This window comes from Malus sylvestris, chromosome 15 (genome assembly GCF_916048215.2).
Source record: "Malus sylvestris chromosome 15, drMalSylv7.2, whole genome shotgun sequence".
Classification (NCBI taxonomy): Eukaryota; Viridiplantae; Streptophyta; class Magnoliopsida; order Rosales; family Rosaceae; genus Malus; species Malus sylvestris.
This window is the reverse complement of record NC_062274.1, coordinates 14572744-14593712: the sequence shown is the minus strand read 5'-3', so window position 1 is coordinate 14593712 and position 20969 is coordinate 14572744. Positions and strand designations below refer to the sequence as shown.

The following is a 20969-nucleotide window of genomic DNA, read 5'->3' as shown; positions in this document are numbered from 1 at the left end:
GCCACCTGCTTCTCATGTGAAATTTATGGAAAGGTTCTCCAATTATTTCCTTTCCATAAACCAGCAAAAATGTCGGCACATGAAAACAAACCAACCTACTAAGTTATATCATACAAACCCTAGCCTATAGTTCCATAACCAGACTCAAATAATTGTGTCATGATTTATGAAAAAAAAAATACCACTAATTATAATTTCAAGGCACTTGTATATAATTAAACCCATATCTACGTTGTTGAACCTTAATCGAGAACCTCTCCAGGTCTGTGTCAAGAGTCCAAGGATTCAGAGATCCGGGTGATTGAAAAGGAAGATCCAGACCCATGGCTTGTGCGAAGTAAATAAGTGGAAATGGGTAATAAGGGCCGCAGATTTAAAATGAATGGTCAGGATCTCCAAGTCCAATCTCAATTTGTTGAACCTAATACACTTATAGCCGAAGCCACCAAACCAAAACACAATTAACGAAAATGTAAGATTCCAACAAAGGACAAGGATTGTCTACCCTCCACTTCCGGTGACCACACAAAACAGAAGGGTACAGGAAGGGCACCGGAAGTGAAGGGTAGACACTCCTTGTCCTCCAACAAATATTAAAATTTAAAACCCATCAACGTAATACTTTTGCAAGCATGTTTCTATAATTTTTCGGAATGAGATTCCGACAAACCTTTCGCAGCCGACGACACGCTAATTAGACGATAAACCAAATGATTGGCAACGACCAAAACATTCTTTAATAATGATTACCAACTTGAACAAGACGGAAAACGAATCAAACTAACCTAATTTATATAATACGATGATGAACATTGAACAGGTCATCAGCAAACAAAACAAACTTCTTTTTCTAATGCAGAACAACACGTAATCCTACATGCTTACACATATGATAAGGGAGATTTCGTTTAGCTGCAAAATCACGGGTCACACATGGGAAGCAATCCGCCGCCCGCCACCCGCCACCCGCCACCGGGGGTTCTCTCTTTCCGACATTTTATGCTCACCTAATAAAAGTTGTGTAATATAAAGCGACCAATCCGATCAAAATCTTTACCGGGTTCAATAATTACGAGAAGCTTTTTTCTTCTTTGACATCCTTTGCATCCGCAAAAGTGTAGAGTGTCACATGAATAACTGGTCTTAATAGGAACTACAAGTGGTGCTTTCCAGGTTGTACATGGGAGAATTTTACAAGTCACCCTGCAGAGAAAAGAAAAGGCGAGAAACTCTTGTCAGAGGTCGCGAACCTAAAATTTACAAGGAAGCATGTAAGAAATTAGCAAATATATGGGTCCTATGGATGGGATTGATACGTAGACCTAACACTTGTAGAAATAATAACTTATGCCGGAACCCACACCATGCGTTTTAGGGGTCACGATTTAAGATGCATGAAAATGTTTAATGATAGAGCAAACAAGATCTGTTGTACGAATGGCAGATCTTAAGTTGGATTAACGATTGAAAGCGCTCAACTAACTTGGGACAAAGTACAAATATGAAATTTGTCATAGGACCGGACCAACCCTCCACCAACTGAAATTTAAGTTAATTGCTCAAATAAAGTTCAGCTGCTTGATGAAGCTGGACAAAGATTGAGTAGCTGCTAGTGATTCCCAATACCCTACTTGATTCTAATTGTTTAAACTATATACTAAACAATTTTGTAGAGATGAAGACAATTCGACATAGAATGGCCCAAGCCCTCGTTTAGTGATAATGTTAAATTTGAAACTGCACTGATCTTTCCAAATGCTAAGTGCTACGTGATCTCTAAGGATGTAGACAGATGAGCAAGCTCGGATGTAGACAGATGAGCAAACTCGGATGTAGACAGATGAGCAAGCTCCGATGAAGGAACCAGGAAGTCATGTTTATTTATTTTTGTTTAATACGTGAGCGACTAAGTAATATAGGCTTGTAAACAGAACTTAATAAGAAAATATTTAACATGGTAAAGACATTTATCTTACCTGAAGATTGGTGTACAACAGCTGGAGCTAGCTGTTTAAGAGAACTATTGATGTGGCTTAAACACTGCATTTTCAACCCAGAAAAAAGAAAAAGAAAAACTATCAGCATCAATTGACTTCTAAATAACATCAAATATTAGATTGTTATGATGTGCATCTGTAGACAGATAATGCTCTACGATATTTGAAACACCACCAAATTCATTATTAGACACAATAACGATACAAAGGGAAGCATGCTTCTTCTTTCCCTCCTTGGGCAGATGTGAGGAACATCAAATGTTACTAATAAAGGTCGTACCCAGTGCACAAGGCTCCCGCTTTACGCAGGGTCTGGGAGAGGTGAATGTCGGCTAACCTTTCCCCCATTTATGGAGAGGCTGCTCCCAAGTCTCGAACCCGAGACCTACCGCTCATGGGCGAAGGCACTTGCCATCGCACCAAGTGCGACCTCTAACATCAAACGTTACTAATAAAAAAAAAAAAAAAAGGTCGTACCCAATGCACAAGGCTCCCGCTTTACGCAGGGTCTGGGAGAGGTGAATGTCGGCTAGCCTTACCCCCATTTATGGAGAGACTGCTCCCAAGTCTCGAACCCGAGACCTACCGCTCATGGGCGAAGGCACTTGCCATCGCACCAAGTGCGACCTCTTATCAAACGTTACTAATAAAAAACTAAAATCTAATTCAGATTCAAACATGATATTGCTGACCAGATTTATAATTTCAAAAACATCAAACGTTACTAATAAAAAAACTCAAATATAATTCAGATTCAAACATGATATTGCTGACCAGATTTATAAGCAATACACGAGGAATCTTATTAGTAAGTTTAGGGGGTGTGTTTTTTGTGTGTTTTAAAGATGAAATTATCCTCAAATATTTCTATTCAAATATTTTAAAGATGAACTTATCCTCAAAAGATATGAATTCGCAATGCATCAAGGGATATAAGGAAAAATAAACGTGCCTAAAACAGATTCAGGAAAACCATATTTACTAGGCCAAGAAAGCTGGCCATTCATCGAGAGCTCGTATAAGAGCTCTGATGATTGTCATGGTATTCAAAAAGTTACTAGGTAAAAAATTAATGGATGCTTGATGAAAAGCCAAAAATAAAGATTGGACTCACAACGACAATATTGAGAAGAAAGAGAGCAGCAGCAAAAACCACCATAGCAGCAATATCAATAATGATAAAACACCAAATTCAAAATTTAGAGTGCTGAATTAATCACCAGAATATTCACACATCCTCAATCGCCCTTAGGGTGATGAAGTAGTTTCATCATTTTTATCCAACTCTTCATCCTGGTTTCCATTTACAAGAACAACACCGTTCATGGAGTCAGCATCCTCCTCAACAGCCTCTCCTTCACCTTGATCTTCTCCATTCTCCTGCACATCCTGAAACAAAGAAACACACAATCCAATTAAAAAACCGGTAAAATCATCCCTTCATGGAACAAACATTAGAGGTTTTTAACTAAAGAAAAGCTGAAAGAGAAGTCATTTTATAGTTGACGATGCTTCAACTACATAATAAAGTTCCTAATGTACCATCTACAGTTGGATAGAATCACCAACAGTGTGACAAAGTTTCAAAATGAAAGAGGCGAGAAACAGAACTTTGTGTTCTAATCTCCCAAAAAGAAAAAAAAAGGCCAAAACAAACTTTAGCCGCAGTTTTGTAAGTTCGAGAACTTATTTGAACTTCTGCACTCTCAAAGATGAGTTAAAAAGTGAAGAAATACTAATAACTATGTAAGCAAGTAACTCAGATGTGAATCACCTTTTATCATTGATTCAAGAATGTTAGCTGGTTATAAACATCTATTTGTCATCAATTGGACAATTTACCTCATGATCCAGATCTCCATTTTCGATTGTCGCTTCTTCATCAATTTGCATGCTTCTGAACCTTTCCACTAGGTTGGTGGTTGGCTTCTCAGCATAGACTGGGTATTGTTCAGCAGGAGGATAAATGCCTCTGCAAATGACCACAAAGCAATCCACAATCATCTAACAAAGTATAAGCACAATTTATTGGCAGTCAGTAATAATGGTGATATCTACTCTACTGCAGCGCTAAAAAGTAGAATGTTAATGTCCCTGATGTTGAACAGTGAGATGAAGGGTGGATACCTATTTTCTGCGTCTTTAGACTCAAGGGCAAGAGAAACCTGCCAGTCCTCGAACAAATTAGGATACTCTTGTGGATCGGCCAATGATTCGGCAGCTTTTTTATTGACCTGTCATATTGAAAATTAAGAATATTTTAGAATAATCAAGTATTTGCACAAATATTTCCTTGCTTCAATTGGTGAATAAAGTAGAGTATATAACAATTTTCCGTTGGTATCACTTCCTTCTTCATCTCACCTATACATTTCACTTAAAAGAAAAGCATCAAGTTCATGAACTAAAAAACATGCAAAAGTTTAACCTTGTTCAGGTCATTTCTCCAAATTGAAACTATCTCTGAGACCTTGCTTGGTAGGTAAGATCGTGCCATTAAAGCTGCTTCAGGTATCCTTTCACTGTAATGAAAGATGCCAACGCTTTAACAAACAAAAAGGACAACTTGACAAATTGAGTGGTCATAATTAGGGTAAACAGAAATTTACCTTTCCAACAACAGCTGTATGCATTCTTCCAATTTACCCAGCATAAATAAACAAAGGAATGCAACATTATTCTTTCCTTGTTCTTTGGCAAGGGATGCAAGTTTTGATATTCCTTGGGCATCTCCAAGAGAAGAATAGAGAAGCAACAAGCCAGAAAGGTCCATTCCATTTGATAGACAATCTTCAGCCAAATCAAGCTGCATTACCCATTCAAGCATATGAATCAAGATTTTGAATGTAAAAACTATGTGAGTGAATGAGGGTCTCTGGGTTTGTTCAATAGAGTTCAAACAGAAGACAGCGGTAAGGGAATACCTTCCCAGTGGACATAGCTAATTCTCCCAGCCGCTTCCATTTGGATTCACTTTGGTCTCCTGTAGCAATTTCCTGCCAGAAAGAAGAAAACAAAATATCTTCAAACAACCAATAAATAGTTATTAGAAAGAGTTTTTTCTATATAAAGGAATTACACACCACAATTTCTCTTCAAATTATCCAGAGCAAACCTTCCTGACAAACAACAATTAACTAAGTAAACAAATCTCACCTTTGCAATCTCAAGTCTACCCAGCTGTACAGCAAGATCAAATTTGTAGTCAGCATCTGTTGCCACTTCCAGTGCATCCTCCAACATACCTCGAGATTCCAAAAATCGAGCCACACTGGATAAAAGCAAAATTTACATCAATATGTCAGTCAATTTACAAAAAAAAAAAAAAAAACATAAAAAAAAACGATCACCAAAATAACATCTACGTATCAGGACAGAACAAAAAAGGAAACACATGTGATAGAGATAGTAAATCAGGAAAGATAAATATAATATACTTGTAAATCAGATAATTATATTAGGATCCTTTTTATTGAACTAATAATTATACTTGTATGAGGACCAAAAAGCAATATGAAATGCGGTTTTAGGTAAGAAATGGATCTGGGTTTTAAGCTATATCTAATATCACTAGATGGTGCGCAACAGTTGCCCATACAAAATATGGTTTCCTACCTATTATGTTGCTCTGGAGGAATTGTTGGAAAGATTTGCTTCGCACGCTCTAAATCTCCACGTATAACAAGTGTTTTGTACTCGATCAAGCTGAGAAGCAAGGTGTATCCAATGACACTGCATAGGTAACAATATTGACAAGTTAAAATAAACACTCCGAAAGGCATGAGTTGACTCCCCTTCAGAACTGCAGCTTGTACACTTACTTAAACTCTTTATCAATTAGAAAGAGACGACTTTGATTGGCAAGATATCCCAGCAAGTACATGGGCCGGTCCAGGTGAAACATTGTGGTCACCTGAAAAGTCACCGAGTCAAAACAGAGTCCTATCTCCAAGTTTTTTTTTAATGCTCTAAATAATATTCTGAGAACAACAGTGATATAATAAAAGTCTGGTCCAGAACACTGATTTTAAAAAGACACAAATTTTGTATACCTCGCCACCAACACAATAGTTAAGTCGCCAAGAAGCGTTATTGTAAACGAAACAGTCCCCGACCCATAATCCAGTTCTGACACGCTCATTTATTTCATAGAGGAGCTCAAAAGCATCCTCCACACCTAGTTCATCAACTGGCCTTCCACTGTCAAAATAGGATGAGACTACATCCCTCTGCCAAATCAACCACACTAAGTTAATTATATGAATTACTTTTAGCTCATATGTACAGAAAAAACTACGCACATGTAAATGAAGAAGGGATAGGAGAGCTTAAATGGGAGAACTTTTACATCGTATTTTAGAATGTAGAATGATGAATCACTTGTGATTGCCACCAAATCGCCACTATCAGCCCAATAAACATTCTTGAACAGTCAAAGCAACCAAAGGAACGTATTAGTACCCATGCCGCTAGAATAAGAAGTCTGATAATCAAAATTTCGTATATGTTACACCTTAACATTGACATCAATACGTCTAATCAATCTGCATTCCGCCCAGTCATAGAAGCATATGAAGTCATTTGAGCGCATTGCCAGTAAGACCCCTCCATAAATATGTTCTACAGAAAATGTTGGTCGAACATTCTTCTTTTCCTGAAATCGAATTTTAACTCGATCAGATTTGCAAACAAGGCAAAGTATCCTGTTAGGGGAAAATTCCATCTCTTTTCATAGACCACATATCTGCATGAATTAGCCATTGTTTTAATTCAAAAGGCAATGGTTTTTTAAGCAAAGACTAGATCTGCCACCCGACTCATAAGATGAATACAGAGTTTCTGATAAGTATTCTCACTTTCAAGTTCAAACATTGCATCATTCACTAACTTTTGTCCAAACTGGTGTCTACAGTTTAACCAATACATTCATTGTCCCTATACAGTCAAGGCATTGCCTTACTCGTGTAAAATTCTAGAGAGCACAACTTGTGGAGGAAAATGGGGCAAAAGAGAAGTGTTCTTGCAAAAGTAACATTAGCAATAACTTACAGGAATTTATTAATGGAGAACAAAGGAGTTAAAAAGGTTCAAAACCTGGAACGTTTTGCTATAAACTTTTATCCTTGATGTAGTTTCCCTAACAGCACATTCTCCATCCGAGGACCAAACAAATTCCAATGCTGAGCCAAAGGATCTATTTCTCCATGCTAAAGCTGTGTATATTATGTACTCGCCATCTCCACAAACAACAACAAACCTTCCATTGGGGTTGTGCTTCAAACTCTGAAATCAAACTCAAAATAAAATCCGTTTGTCAAAACAATGTAATTAAAATTAGGCGTTTAATAGTCATAGTCTTATAAGAATCTATAAGTGCGGGCGGTTTTGAGGAAAAAAAAATAATAAAGGATTTGGGACTTCAACAAATTGCTAAAGGTACGGAATTGCTTCACAGCTGATGCCTTGTTAGTCGTGACTTGACCACAACTTGATCAATTGGAAATTCAAAAAAAATTATAGTATAAGGTTGGGTGGACACGAGCACAGTCACACCCATACAGAACTTAGAACCAAAACTGAGACTCAGAACAATGAGGAGACAAGAATCTTGTTTCAAATTGTTTCACATCTTCCTCACTCTCCTCTATATCTCTTCATGTTAAAATAAAATCTCTGCAATAGTTATGCATCATGGTTAAAAAGCCAGATCCACAGTAACTTGAGCTGATGTATCATGCACATTCATGAAAAGAGGACTGTTCTGTCTATTATGGACAAGATAAACATCACAGCAGAAAACTTTGAAACACCTTAATAATGTAATAAGGTAGGTAAGTTGACCAAAACAAAAATCACTGGATTAATGTTCCTCAAACAGATAAACTTACTTGAGGATAAAGGTCACAGGTTCCCAACTCCTTCACGGCCAAAGGCAATCTTTCTCCATCTGTAGCCTGAGTTTTACAATCATCAACGTTTATAAATTCAAGCATAAGAATATCTAGTTCTAGAACCATGTCACGCAGAATGATCAAAGTCTGAGCAAGTAGGGATATTGAACCTCAAAATCTGCTCCAACACTTTTGATATTCACAGTTTGAATCTCATTATGCTTTGCCCAAATAATTTTTCCACCACTATCCATGCTAGCAACTGGTACTTCTCGACCAATTTTAACCATTATGGCTCCTTCATCATAACCAATTACAATCCTGTATGCATATAATAGATCTTATGAAACCATCACATCAAACTATATTATAGTTCACAAAGCACCCACTCAGATTCCAGCATTCCAAGGTATTGTAATAGTGAAGGTCTGGTCTTACTCAATAATATACATCAAAAGCTAACTAATAGTTTGGACACATAGAAAACAAATAAAAAATAAGGACAACAAGGCTTACCGGCGTGAACCTTTCATGTACCCAAAAGCCCAAACACGTTCAAGTCCATAATTCAATGTGTTTTCAAGCCTGCAAAGTAATTATTCATGTAAAAAAAATTCCCTTTTCTCTGAGAGAACCAGTAAATCAACAAAATGATAGTGTAAAACATGGAGAGGCATAAAAGGTATGACAGAATCCAATAGCCTGCCCGTAAAAGGAAGAGAAACATAAAATGCAAACTGAACAGTATGTCTTATTCATTAAAGACCTAAAAGAAAAATACCATTTAATAAAAAGTAGGCAAAGTCTTTCAAGAATGCAATATACTAACATAACAAAATTCTCATCACATGGTGCAGGTGCATTCCGGGTAAGTGGGCAAAACACTACTTTATTTTTTGAGCCTTAACAATCCAAAGGCAAACAAAATGATCCTTGGCAACTAAGAATAAATGAAATTGACGATAGGACATCCAAAATAGCTGAAACAAACACTTGTACACTTGAAATTTAAAACTTACCGATAAGTGGTCGAGTGCCATATTCTAACAGTTCCATCCTCTGAACCAGTAATTATAACTGGAAGTTCCGGATGAAAGCAAACTGCAGATACATTGTGAGTATGTCCATCAAGTGTCTGAACACAGCTTTTTGTCTGATAGTCCCACACCTGTTTACATAACTTCCAATTACAGTGTTTTCAAGATAACTATGCATGCATGCACAAACAGTGAAGGTCAGTCCACACAATAACACTGAATTTTCAAGAAAATGGTGTGTACCTTTGCTGTATGATCATCTGAACCTGTGATTAAGTATGGTTTATCACCGCCAGTGAAGTAATCAACACAATTTACCCCTTTCGAGTGAGCATCCAATGTAAAATTTGGGTCAGGGGAGACAAGATTCCAGATCTGGAAACAAGATAATGACAAACAATTAATAGTATGCACAACTGATTATTTTCTAATATAAACTTACACGGGTTACTGAGGAACATTTCTAAACCCACCTTCACAGTATGATCCAAGGAAGCACTTGCAAAAGTGTTGGTGTCTTTAGGGTTAAAGGTCACTTGCATCACATAGTGAGAATGTCCTTCAAATATCTGAGTACACATCCAACCTTTTTCCCAATCCCACAGTTTGATAAGCATGTCATCGGATGATGACAAAACATATGGAAGTGTTGGATGGACAGCCACACATCTAATGTAGTCCGAGTGTGCTTCAAAGACTTTAACTTTATCCATTGTATTATAATTGTATACACGAATAAACATGTCATCAGCTCCAGCAACTACCCACTGCTTACGCACTACAAACTTTGCTGACCGAACTGCAAGCAGTAAATTTATACATCAAACATGTTTGAATATCTAGAACATTGAGCTAATACGAAAACTAACGTGCAAGTACCTGGCAAATCAGTGACTTCAAAAGACTTTGCCATGCTCTGTACGTAAATTAGGAAAATTACAGTCAGCACTAACATAATTACACCCGCAAAAGATTTGATATCAAAGAAGCCAAACATATAAAGTCTCACAAACAAAGAATCGATCTTTGAAGTATGGATCGTCCAAAGACATCAATGATGGTTAAGAGCAACAGAATAAGGTAATTTCTACAGAAGGAGGGACCACCCGTATGAAACATCTTAACCTGTGCCATTTTGAAAATATGAAATTTTCATTCATTAAAAGCTCAATTTGTTAGTCTTAGCGGTCACTCACTTATTGTGTTCTCGACTAATGCAGGCTACTGACAATAAAGAAAAGCTTTCTATGACTGTTCAATAATCACGCAAAGAAAAGGAGTTTCCAAGCACGGCAAATACAACAGAGAAGCGGTAATTTGAAAATGCAACCATGTCCGCGAGATCAAACCCCGAAGCAAGTAATGTGTTAACCCGAGACGAATACTAGAATCGGACAAGTGTGACATACCTGTGACTGGTAATTGAAGATGTATACGGTTCCCGAATACAGACTCGCAAGGATCCTGCCACAAAGATAAACACAGTATAAGTAGCGGCCTCACCGATTCGAAACAAATTCACAATTACAGAAACAGTGAAAGAGCATAGTATATTAGGATTGGTAAAAATTACCATGGCTCAGATGGATGTAGATCTAAAGACTTAACTCTCTCGGTTCTTTGCACAAATTTCCGCTGCATAATTCGCAATCACAGTAAACAGAATATCAAAAACTCCGAAATCGAAAAGCTCAAACTTGAAACGGATAACACAAGCTGAACGAAACTGAGAGAAATCTACCTTGATATCGAGCCTGAGAGGCTGCAAATTCAACATAGAAACAGCAGAAAAATGGAGCAAATCAGTAAAAATTCACCAGAGAAAACAGTAAGAAATGCAGAGATGAAGTTAAACCAAGTAAAATCTTGAAATTTAGAGTGAAATTTCGGTTCACATTTTCAGATCCGAGCTGAAACCAAAATCTGGAACGTTACCATTTTTCGAGAGCTCGAGGAAGTCGGTGCGGAGCTCCGAAGAGGGAAGATGGAAAGAATCGGCGGTGAAGAGATCGAAGCGAATTGAGTTCAGAGTTCGAACGGAGGTGTAAGTCTTGTGGGCTCGCACGTTCAGTTCGCTCGCGAAGAACAACGGTGTGCGTGTTCTTCTGAGAGAGAGAGAGAGAGGGAGAGAGATCGAAAAGCTAATGTAGGCTTTGGGCTCGGGCTCGAGTCCACATCTACATTTTGGATTTGGATTTGGATTTAGATTTAGATTTGGGCCTAATATTACGTCCACTATTTTTATGACTACAAACCATGGGCTTGGGCTTGAGACTCACTTGCAATTATTTATTTATTTATTTTGGAAGCGAGTTTCAGAACTAGCTACAATACATAAATGTATTTAATACAATAACCATTTGACGATCAGATGTAATTCATGTGAATATATATATATATATATATATATATATATATATTTAATACAAACATTATCTGACAGCCAAATTATAATTATATGAAATACATGTAAGTATTTGTTGACCCTAAAAACTACCAAGCCTACGTGGCGCGCAGGCCGAGTAATCTATAAGCTAACTACGTCATTCGGTGAATGCGGGGCGTGCCAACTCGTCGGCCGAGCTTGGCCGAGGAGTAAATTTTGTTGATGTTGCGTTGGGTGCGCGGCTGACTTCTACGTCTTGCCATTGCGGCCGAGAAAGGAACACGTCTCGGCCTCTTGGGCTCTCGAACCTGAAGACAAGGTTATTATTCTTATGAAGTTCAATATCAAATTCGGCTTTCAATGTGCCGAATGTAATAACTGTAACACCTCACTTCGCCGAGAAGGCTGATGAGATGACCTCGACCAATAAGGATTCAGGAATCCTTCTCGACCGAGACTTGGATAGGTAATCGATCGTCCTCGCCGTAGTGCTGTTGATGCCAACGGAAGATGCTGCGAGACCGACTGATTCTACGGTGACAGAGCTATCTATGCCGACTTAAGATATCACCGGTTGCTTTCACAGTGCTGTTGATGCCAACGGAAGATGTGTTAGCGAAAAGAGAAAATAAAAATCTCAAAGTTGTTGAGAGAATTTGCGCAGGGCAGTTGTGTGTTGAATTGGAGGTCCCTTCAACGATGCACAGCCTCATGTATTTATAATACTATTTACTAGCCATGTTGAAGTTTATCCGCCACGGCATCCAAGCTATCAAAATAATATTCCTCAGAATATTTTCCTTCAACAACCCCACGGATTGCTTTTCAATTGTTATCTTTTGCATGCCCAAAAGAGACCATATCACTTGGAACTCTACTTCCTGTCAGATAGTACCATAAACATCACCAACTCTTGCTTGGTCAATCCTAATCTTTCACCCATCCACATATGCTTTATCCACGCATACATGATAATTAAAACAAATGGTTAATGGTTTTTGCTTTATCTGCAAAACCACCATGATCCTATCACATCACCTTGTTTTGGTTACTCCCCACATCACTCAATGTGCTGATCATCCCATTACATTATGGAATTGCTCCCCACGGTTCTGTATACCAAATAGAACTCTAATGCTGCATGGTATTTTACATAACCACAATTAATTCAAACTCTGTTGTTGTTGCTTTCATTGAAGATAATGAAAATCCCATTTATTCCTCCGTATAAGAAAAGGATAAATAATGATTATGATAAAAATCATAATATTATCCCTCTATCTTCACTCTTCGATCGACGGTGTAGAAACGTGCTTACTCAACGGTCTTGATTACTCGGGCCGATGGTGTAAATTTGGGCCCAAACAGTATTATAATAAAATCCGTGATTGCTCACTTTTTTTGTTATTCTGCACAATTGGATTTCTAGTTGTTCAATTGAATAAATAAATAAAATAAAGGAATAAAAACCAAGACAAATGTGCAAAATAAGAAAATAGAAGTGTAAAAATCGTTGCGTTTTTATATTTCTACTTTATCAACAAAGAAAGTGCAGGTCTAGGCCTAATCGAGTTGGGTAATGTATGTGGGAACAGGATCCTCTCCGGATCCACTCAGGATCTCCACGTCCTAACCGTTCATCGTATATTGTGAGATCAGTTTTCGTCAGATATTATTTTTGTTTAATTTTAAATAAAAAAATCAAATAATTTCTGACTGCATTATACACGATGAATGATTAAGATATGAGGAGATGGGATCCAATTCCATGCATGTGCTCTCTTTTTGCACTCAAGTTGGCCTAACCCCACGTCTGCAAATCTTTATTCAAATTGTACATGCCGTTTCAAACATGCATCTCGATCGATAATACATTCATAAAAGTAATAAAACTTTACAATTCCATCAATCATGGGCAAAAAACCAAGAAACCTGCTGATAAACTTGGCAACTGGTGTGGCATCACCAGGATGGTACGGTACCAGGGAATCCAAATTCATATCCGGTGGTATAACGTGACGAAGTGTTCATGGGCGAGCATAGTACAAATGCTTCATGTCTGCAACTTCTTCTGCGAACTCACTCTGATGGTTATTCATCAGATCTTCATTCACTACCACAATTAAGGGCTTACCAAGCCGCAAAGTCTCGAATATGCTCCCTGACACTACACCGCAGCAAATTATGTTCACATCAAACATCAAGGCCAAGAAAAAATATCAAGCATCAACGAAAATAAAAATGGCTCGCAATCAACAAAATTTTTATACTTTTTATAACGTGACAAAGTGTTCATGGGCGAGCATAGTACTTTTTATACTATTTTGACAAAAAATCATTTCAAAAATGATGAATCCAAAATCTTGAGGGGAAAAATAAATTTCCTGCAGAATATAGCACTCGTCAACTAAATTTAGAAATTATAGACGAGTGTTGCATTTACGACAAGAAAAGAGATGAAACTAATACATTGTAGCTACTAAGATTCTAAGTGATGAATTAGCGCTGCAAGTATTTTAGCTGAAGATGCTAAAGCCAAATATTTATTAAGAAATACATCGGTATCTCTGCAAGTCTTCTATTATTCAGATGGTAAAAAAATGCAGAAAGATAAACAGACGCTATCAGAATCATACCTGCATGACTATCACAAGAGACGCTGCTCTCAGATGGTCTGCAATGCTCGAAGAAAAGGTGTAGTCAACAGCAAGGGGCTCATCTCCTCCTTCAGCCTGCATTACAACAATAATGTCGAGGGGGAAAGATGTTGCACAAAGTATGTCTGACATAAGAGAGCATAGAAGTCATTTAACTTAACATTCCTCCATTCTGTTGCTACAACATTACTAGCAACCAGGCTATTTCAGAGTAGCAGAAAACCAAGCAACAGATGAATTCTTGTTCGAATTTATGAAAGCACGGACAAACTAGTTTCTTTTCTTTTAACCTCTATCTGCGCAGGAATTGAATATCAACACTACAGCCACCCACAAACCCAAATCTAAAATAGCAAACTGGATAACGCATTCGTTTACAAATCCACTTTGCACCACTAAAGTTTGTTACTTCGCAGTAGATAATGAAGAGCAGCAACTAATTGCATAACTCGGTTGAGAAATATCTTCGTGGGAATGTAGGATCCGCAAAACATTTGAAAGAGAAGCCGAGTTTACCAACTCTTGTTTAACCTCACGCGTATCCACCTCTCGAACAAGAGCATCAAAACTGGTAGTTCCAACAGTTACAAAAACTATCTTCTTAGCCTTCACATTAACCTCACTATATCCCATATGTAATCACTTAAGTTTCTGAAAAGCACGAATCGCTTAACCCTATAGCTAATCACAGGCAGCAAGAAACAATATCACCATAAAACAATTAAGGAACAACTAGGAATTATGAGAATAAACTACTTTCCAGGAAAAAAAAAATGCATTTGTAACAGCAGTTTTGATAAACTAAAATTCTTATGAAATCCCAACTTTAAAGAATTCAAGAGCAGCATCAAAATAATAAGTGAAAATGCACTTATTAATCATAACAAAATTGATAAAATCGAAACGGATAACACAAACTGAAAGAAACTGAGAGAAATTTACCTTGATATCGAGCCGGAGAGGCTGCAAATTCACCATGGAAACAGCAGAAAAATTGATGAAATTAATCAAAATTCACAAGAAAAAACAGTAAGAAAGGCAGAGATGAAGTTAAACTAAGGAAAATATTTAGAGTGAAATTTCGGTTCGCATTTACCATTTTCCGTGAGTTGGGAGATGAAAGAGCTCGTGGAAGTCGGTGCGGAGCTCCGAAGAGCGAAGCTGGAAGGCCTTGGCGGTACAGGGATGGAAGCGGATTGAGCTCGGAGGCAGAGTTTCGAATGGAGGTGTGAGTCCTATGGGCTCGCACTTTCAGTTCGGAACAGAGTCCAAAACCATGTTTGGGTTTGGGCTTGTAGTTGTGTCATGATTTATTAATATTTATTTCGAAAATAATTTTTACTCTTCTTTTTTTACTCTGCACTATGCATTTCCGGTTGTTGAATTGAATAGAATTAAAATAAATAAAACATTAGATAAGAACTAAGAGAAGAGTTTATGACGAGAAAATGAGGGTATGAAAATCATTACTATTTTATATTCATATTTAATAAATAAAAATCGCATGTATATGCGTAGTTAAGTTGGTTAGAATAATGTATTATTTCTGTACTCAAATTGGTTTAACGCATATCTACAACTTGCAAGCTACAAGAAAAACCGCTCGAACTGCAAGCCGGTTTTAACTACAAGAAAATCATGTATGTTCTGAACTCCTCTCATACTTTGGTTATTTCATTTTTTCAAAACAAAGTAAAAGTTCTAAATCTTCGATCCATGATCCATATTATTGCCAATAAAAAAAAAAAGAGTAATGCTACACTTATTTCCTATCAAGTAAGAAAAATACTAATTTCACATCGGAGAAATAAAATTCCACTTTTCCCCCTCAAGAACAAACCCCAACAACAACAACAACAACAACCAAGTGTAAATTTCTCGGAGTACCAGCAACTGCAGAATCGAAACCCAGAACACAGCGTCAAACTTGTTGTATGCATCATCGCTTGCGGTTTATGATGAACCTTCGGCTTCACCGGACTTGCGAATCGAAAACTTGCAATTTACGATTGCATCCTCGATCGATAAGTAGATATTTTCTTTTCCGATCTTGTCTACGAAATGTGACGTTTGTATTTTCTCCATCACCTTAATCCTCGGGTTTATTATGCCCATCTAAAATGACAAACAACTACAGAAATTATATTTTATTCTCGTTATAATTAACTGTTAAGACGAATAAATGATGAACAAGTACATGAATGCATGCATTACATCTTTACCTTAACCCCTCTTGCAGCTAAGGTTTTGTGTACTTCCGCCAACGTTTCAATGCCAGTCATATCGATGGTTATAACTCCTACGAAATCGAGTTTGAAACATTTAATTTAAATTGGAGAAACAGTCACGAACGATGCAAATTTTTTATTTTTTTTTATCAATGAGGCAGGGAGATTTGAAGATATATATAATCAAGTTTAATCGTACCTGACAATTCGAGCAAGACATGCTCAAGCTGGCCTCCGCTAGCATCTAATTGTTCTTGCTCATCCCAAACCCATCTCAAAATCCTATTTCCAAATATCTACTAATTAGAAAAATTTACTACTAATACTATAATTATAGATCTAAAAAAAATTAGTTAAGCAATATCATTAATTTTGAAATGTATAATATAAGCGAAACATAAATATTTACCTTTCCCTGATATAGTTGCCATTTGCAAAGTAAACTGGGGAGCCAATTTGTAGTACCAGGACTCCTGAATTCCTCGCAGCTTCTGGATACTGCTCTATGTCACGGTAAATAACCGAGTCTGGTATTTTTCCAAGCTTACAAGTGCCAGGCCTAGCCACATAAAGGAGAGCTCTCACAAGACCAAGTACGATCTAATCAAACAAAGACCCACTATGTTAATTCAAGTTTAAAACCCTAATAAGATTAATGAATACGTAAATGGCTACAAGCCTGCAAGTTTTAGGGTTTAGGGTTTTGAATTCTGAAAGCACTGGAGAAACAACTATCAAGTTCTTTTACAAGAGCATTTGCACTTTTGAAAAAGCACTTAAATGCTCTTTTGAAAAAGACTTAAAGCATAAACGTGTGCGAGAAGAAGTGCTTACTGAGATACCGAGACCGATGTCCATGCTAATGAAGGCAACACCTAAAACGGCAGCCATGCAGATGACGAAGTCAAACTTGTCAACCTTGAAGAGTTCATAGACTTCATTGTATTTGATGAGTCCAAGCATGGCGGACATAATAATTGCAGATAAAGCAACAAGAGGGGTGTAACTAAAGAGAGGAGCCAAGAACAGAAGAACAATCATCATAAACAGTGCCATCACTGCGTTTGTCATTTGTGACCTTGCTCCCGCATTGTAATTCACCGCAGTCTTTGAAAATGGTCCTAATTAAATTATAATACAAAATTAATCAAAGAATTATAGAATATGTGAACAGTGATTAGTGAAATGAATTGGAGATATGCAATGGGGTGTGCTATCCACACACCTTATTTTACTTCTCACACACCCTTAATAATTTTTATCTGTTGATCTTTTTCAATTTATCTAATCCGACGGCTGAAAATTAAAAATGTGTATGAGAAATAAAATGGGTGTGTGTGGATATCACACACCCATATGCAATTTATATGTAAATATAATATACCAGTAGTCAAGTAACATGAGGTGAAAGATCCAATAATGTTCATGAAGCCAAAAGCTATCATTTCCTTATTCCCATCAACTTGTTCGTTCCTCATTATGGCAAAGCTCCTTCCAATTGCTATTCCCTCCTGAAAAAGGTTATCTGATAATTTAAATACATATTAAACTAACCTAGCGGTAGCTAAAAACTAAAGTCTCTCTTAATTTAAACCAGAAATGAAAATTAATGGGAGAAATAATTAGTAGGTAGGTTAAGGTCTTTCTCACAGCCAAAGCAATAAGGCCAGTAATAGCCGCAGCCTTCACAACAGCCGGAAAATATTTTTTGTCAAAGGTCAAATATTGAATGGAAGAAGGATTGATCCCTTTCTTCAAGTCTCCCACCTGAGAATAGAAATAGATAAATAAATATAAGAAAATAACAACAAAAGAAATGAGATATGAAAACTAAGAGACTTTCATGTCATGAATACACTTTAACCGTGGCATTTCGTGCCATGAACGTTTTTCTCGTAGTTTTAATACAATTTGAATGGAAACATTTACTTTTATTTTTATATTAACTATTCTATTAATAAATGAATATTTGAAACAAGTTAGCACACTTACAATTGGTATTCCATGGTCTTTTGCATGGGCAAAATAAGCAATAAGGCACCCAACAACCACCACGAAAAGTGGAGTCATGGCCGACACCCAAAATAGCTTTGGTTTTCTATTTCTCTGAAAAGTAAGTGAACATTATTAATATAGAGGAAGAGTAATTAATTATTTATTATCTATAAACTACATTTATTTATTGATCATAAGCAGTGACGGGACCATGAAGGCATTAATTGGCTGCCACTGACTCTAACAACTTCAAACACCTCCCTTTCAAAATTTTCTATGACTCCTACAATAGCTAAGGCAAACAAAATAAAGAGACCATTTATTAATATTTTTTTATTTAACAAAACTACGGCCTTTTCCTGGGGATCCCATGATCATAGTCATTTATCGTATCTCATGCGGTCAGTTTTTGTTAGGTATTATTTATATTTATATTTAAATTTTAAATTTCAAATGATTTCTGATCGCACGATGTACGATAAACGGACATGATCACAAGATTCTCCGGATTCCCAGAAAAAGAATCCAGCTAGAATCCTTTTCCCAAAACTACAACCTTTCCAAAATAGGGAGAGCTTTTTAGTTGGATGATAACTTGGTTGTATACAAGGAAACATGAATGGAAACCAATGAATGAATGATAACTTGATATTATAAAATGATAAATATATTTGATTTTATTGATAATGATGTTGTGATACGATATTCTTAAAATATAAGAACATGTCTTTGCCAATTATAAATTAAAGTATATTTAGTTTTTAGGAGGCTCATGTTCGTAACCCATTATTGTAAATTCCACCTCTAGCACTCACAAGATAGATATATTTTTTTTAAAAGCGGGAACCATATATCCCAGTGAGTTTTTGTTGAAGAACAGAGAACTCACCAGCCACCTGGTGAACTGTAGTAAAAGGAGGAAGGTAATACCCAGAACTGCACTCTCCCACCTCCACTGCAAAAAGGGAAAAAATATCATTAATTCTTTTCTTTTCTTTTTTCTTTTTATTACAAATGTCATTCAATTTTAAAGCGCGTCCATGCACCTAATCCACGCCACTGTGACTTGTAATAATCGACATTTTAGGAAGGAATTAATCAACTGTTACCAAATTAGGAAAAAAACTATATATGCACTAATTTCGCATTAATACGTGGATAAGCACAGACCTCGTTTCTATGCTGGAATACTGATTTCAAAACGTTTACAACGTCGGTTTTGGTCGTGAAATTCTTCAACCCTAAAAAGCCCTTCAACTGTTGCAAGCAAATTATAATTGCAGTCCCTCCCATGAAGCCAGTGATGGTGGAATGTGATAGGAAATCCACCAGAATCCCCAGCCTGAATATCGACGACAATAACTTATATATAATTAGGTTAAATTTGCATTAAAAGGTGCACACACATATACATATACGGTACTTGTTTGTTTCAGTACTACACAATAATTTCTCACCTTAGAATACCCAAAGCAGTCTGAATAATGCCGGTGATAAAGGTGGCCGTAAAAACTAAGTGCAGGTACAATGCAGGGTCTGCCTTTGGATCAGCTACTTCTCCAATGATTTCGGCAATAAGCAACGAGCATGCTGCCACTGTTCCCACAGCGAGGTACTTGGAGTCTCCAAAAATTGCATAAATAAGAGGAGGAACAAAGCTTGAATCTACACAATTATAACACAACCCATTAATTATTTATTGGTTTGGTTGCACATAAAATTATCGAAGAAATATTCTCTTGCGAGACGCTGAACTTGGACTGTGTGTACATATATTTTAGAAGATAATATTCAATTTAATCAATTAGTCAGATTCGAGGGCCTTACAGAGGCCGATAATGGGAGGAATCTGGCAGAGTTTGGCGTAGCTAATTCCTTGAGGAATGGCGAGACTGGTGATGGTGAGTGCGGCAAGGACGTCGTATTGAAACGTTTTCAGACTGTATTTCGGAAGCCATCCCAAGATGGGAACGAAATATTGGAAACCCTTCCTGACCTTCCCAAGTGGTTTCTCATTTGCGAATGCCTTGAAAGGGTCGTCGGGAAAAAAGGTCTCCTTGAGGTCGGATTTGAAGGCGGTGCCAAAGCTTCGCGGAGCTGCGAAGCTGACTGAGCCGCTTGTTTTCGTCGTGGAATTCATGAAACAGGCCAGGTCAGTTCAGATAAGAGATCGTAAGAGCACGAGGAGAAAAAATAGGAGTGCGAGAGTTAGAGATATTGGTTGTGAAAGAAAACTACCCAAAGAACACGCACATTTATAGGAACAAAAGGGAATGGTTGGAATGATGGAATGGGAATGGCCAAGATTAATGGGAATAGTGTGGCGCACTAATTTGACAAGTCACGGTAGTATATATGAACTTGGATAAGAACCTCTCGTGTCTGACTCAAACTATTTGATTTTATAGAAAATTGCAGTCAGAATATTATTAATGCGTGAATATTTCTAGATTACATTGTTAACTATTATGTTTTTGTATTTGTTCAAAATTACTATTTTTAGTAATATTAATCCAACATATTATGACGATATTGCTATTATTACATGCTTCCATAATTCACTATGATAATGTTGTGTGCCATGATTTGTGTTTTCATTTGGCCGGACGCAGTTATTTCGTTAGTAATTCGACATGGAAGTGCTTGTTTGTGATGGATTATGGATCTTTTATTTATTTGCTTTAGATGTAAATCTTTCTATCCATATTTTTTTTATACTAATTACCTTAATTTTGAATATAAGTAGTATTTTGTATTACCCTGTTAAAAGATAATGAT

The 20969-nt window shown here is 36.9% G+C and overlaps 3 protein-coding genes and 1 long non-coding RNA gene across 4 annotated transcripts; 1 reads left to right on the top strand and 3 right to left on the bottom strand.

Moving 5' to 3' along the window:
* Positions 1-714: 714 nt before the first annotated feature.
* LOC126601444 (coatomer subunit beta'-3-like) lies at positions 715-11053 on the bottom strand. Its single transcript, XM_050268161.1, has 26 exons — positions 10861-11053; positions 10667-10687; positions 10499-10560; positions 10335-10389; positions 9805-9841; positions 9399-9724; positions 9169-9300; positions 8908-9056; positions 8405-8473; positions 8059-8209; positions 7886-7951; positions 7092-7280; positions 6511-6651; positions 6346-6420; positions 6050-6226; positions 5819-5910; positions 5613-5729; positions 5154-5268; positions 4922-4993; positions 4607-4803; positions 4426-4519; positions 4125-4231; positions 3840-3969; positions 3218-3386; positions 1977-2040; positions 715-1203 (listed from the first exon to the last, which is right to left on the bottom strand). The coding sequence occupies exons 1-24, from the start codon at positions 10861-10863 to the stop codon at positions 3246-3248; spliced, it is 2718 nt and encodes a 905-aa protein (XP_050124118.1). The 5' UTR covers positions 10864-11053; the 3' UTR covers positions 715-1203; positions 1977-2040; positions 3218-3245.
* LOC126601452 (uncharacterized) lies at positions 2265-2629 on the top strand. Its single transcript, XR_007615738.1, has 2 exons — positions 2265-2318; positions 2516-2629. It is a non-coding gene; the product is annotated as an uncharacterized LOC126601452 (long non-coding RNA).
* A 2054-nt stretch (positions 11054-13107) lies between the features above and the next one.
* Positions 13108-15630, bottom strand: LOC126602702 (uncharacterized). The gene is made up of 5 exons (XM_050269601.1): positions 15598-15630; positions 15065-15259; positions 14911-14931; positions 13948-14043; positions 13108-13478 (listed from the first exon to the last, which is right to left on the bottom strand). The coding sequence occupies exons 1-5, from the start codon at positions 15628-15630 to the stop codon at positions 13434-13436; spliced, it is 390 nt and encodes a 129-aa protein (XP_050125558.1). The 3' UTR covers positions 13108-13433.
* Positions 15612-20476, bottom strand: LOC126601445 (probable sulfate transporter 3.5). The gene is made up of 12 exons (XM_050268162.1): positions 20019-20476; positions 19649-19856; positions 19362-19533; positions 19081-19146; positions 18189-18302; positions 17847-17963; positions 17581-17707; positions 17031-17317; positions 16606-16796; positions 16396-16478; positions 16191-16267; positions 15612-16083 (listed from the first exon to the last, which is right to left on the bottom strand). Exons 1-12 carry the CDS (start codon positions 20329-20331, stop codon positions 15922-15924), a joined length of 1917 nt encoding a protein of 638 aa, XP_050124119.1. The 5' UTR covers positions 20332-20476; the 3' UTR covers positions 15612-15921.
* Between the last annotated feature and the right edge of the window lie 493 nt (positions 20477-20969).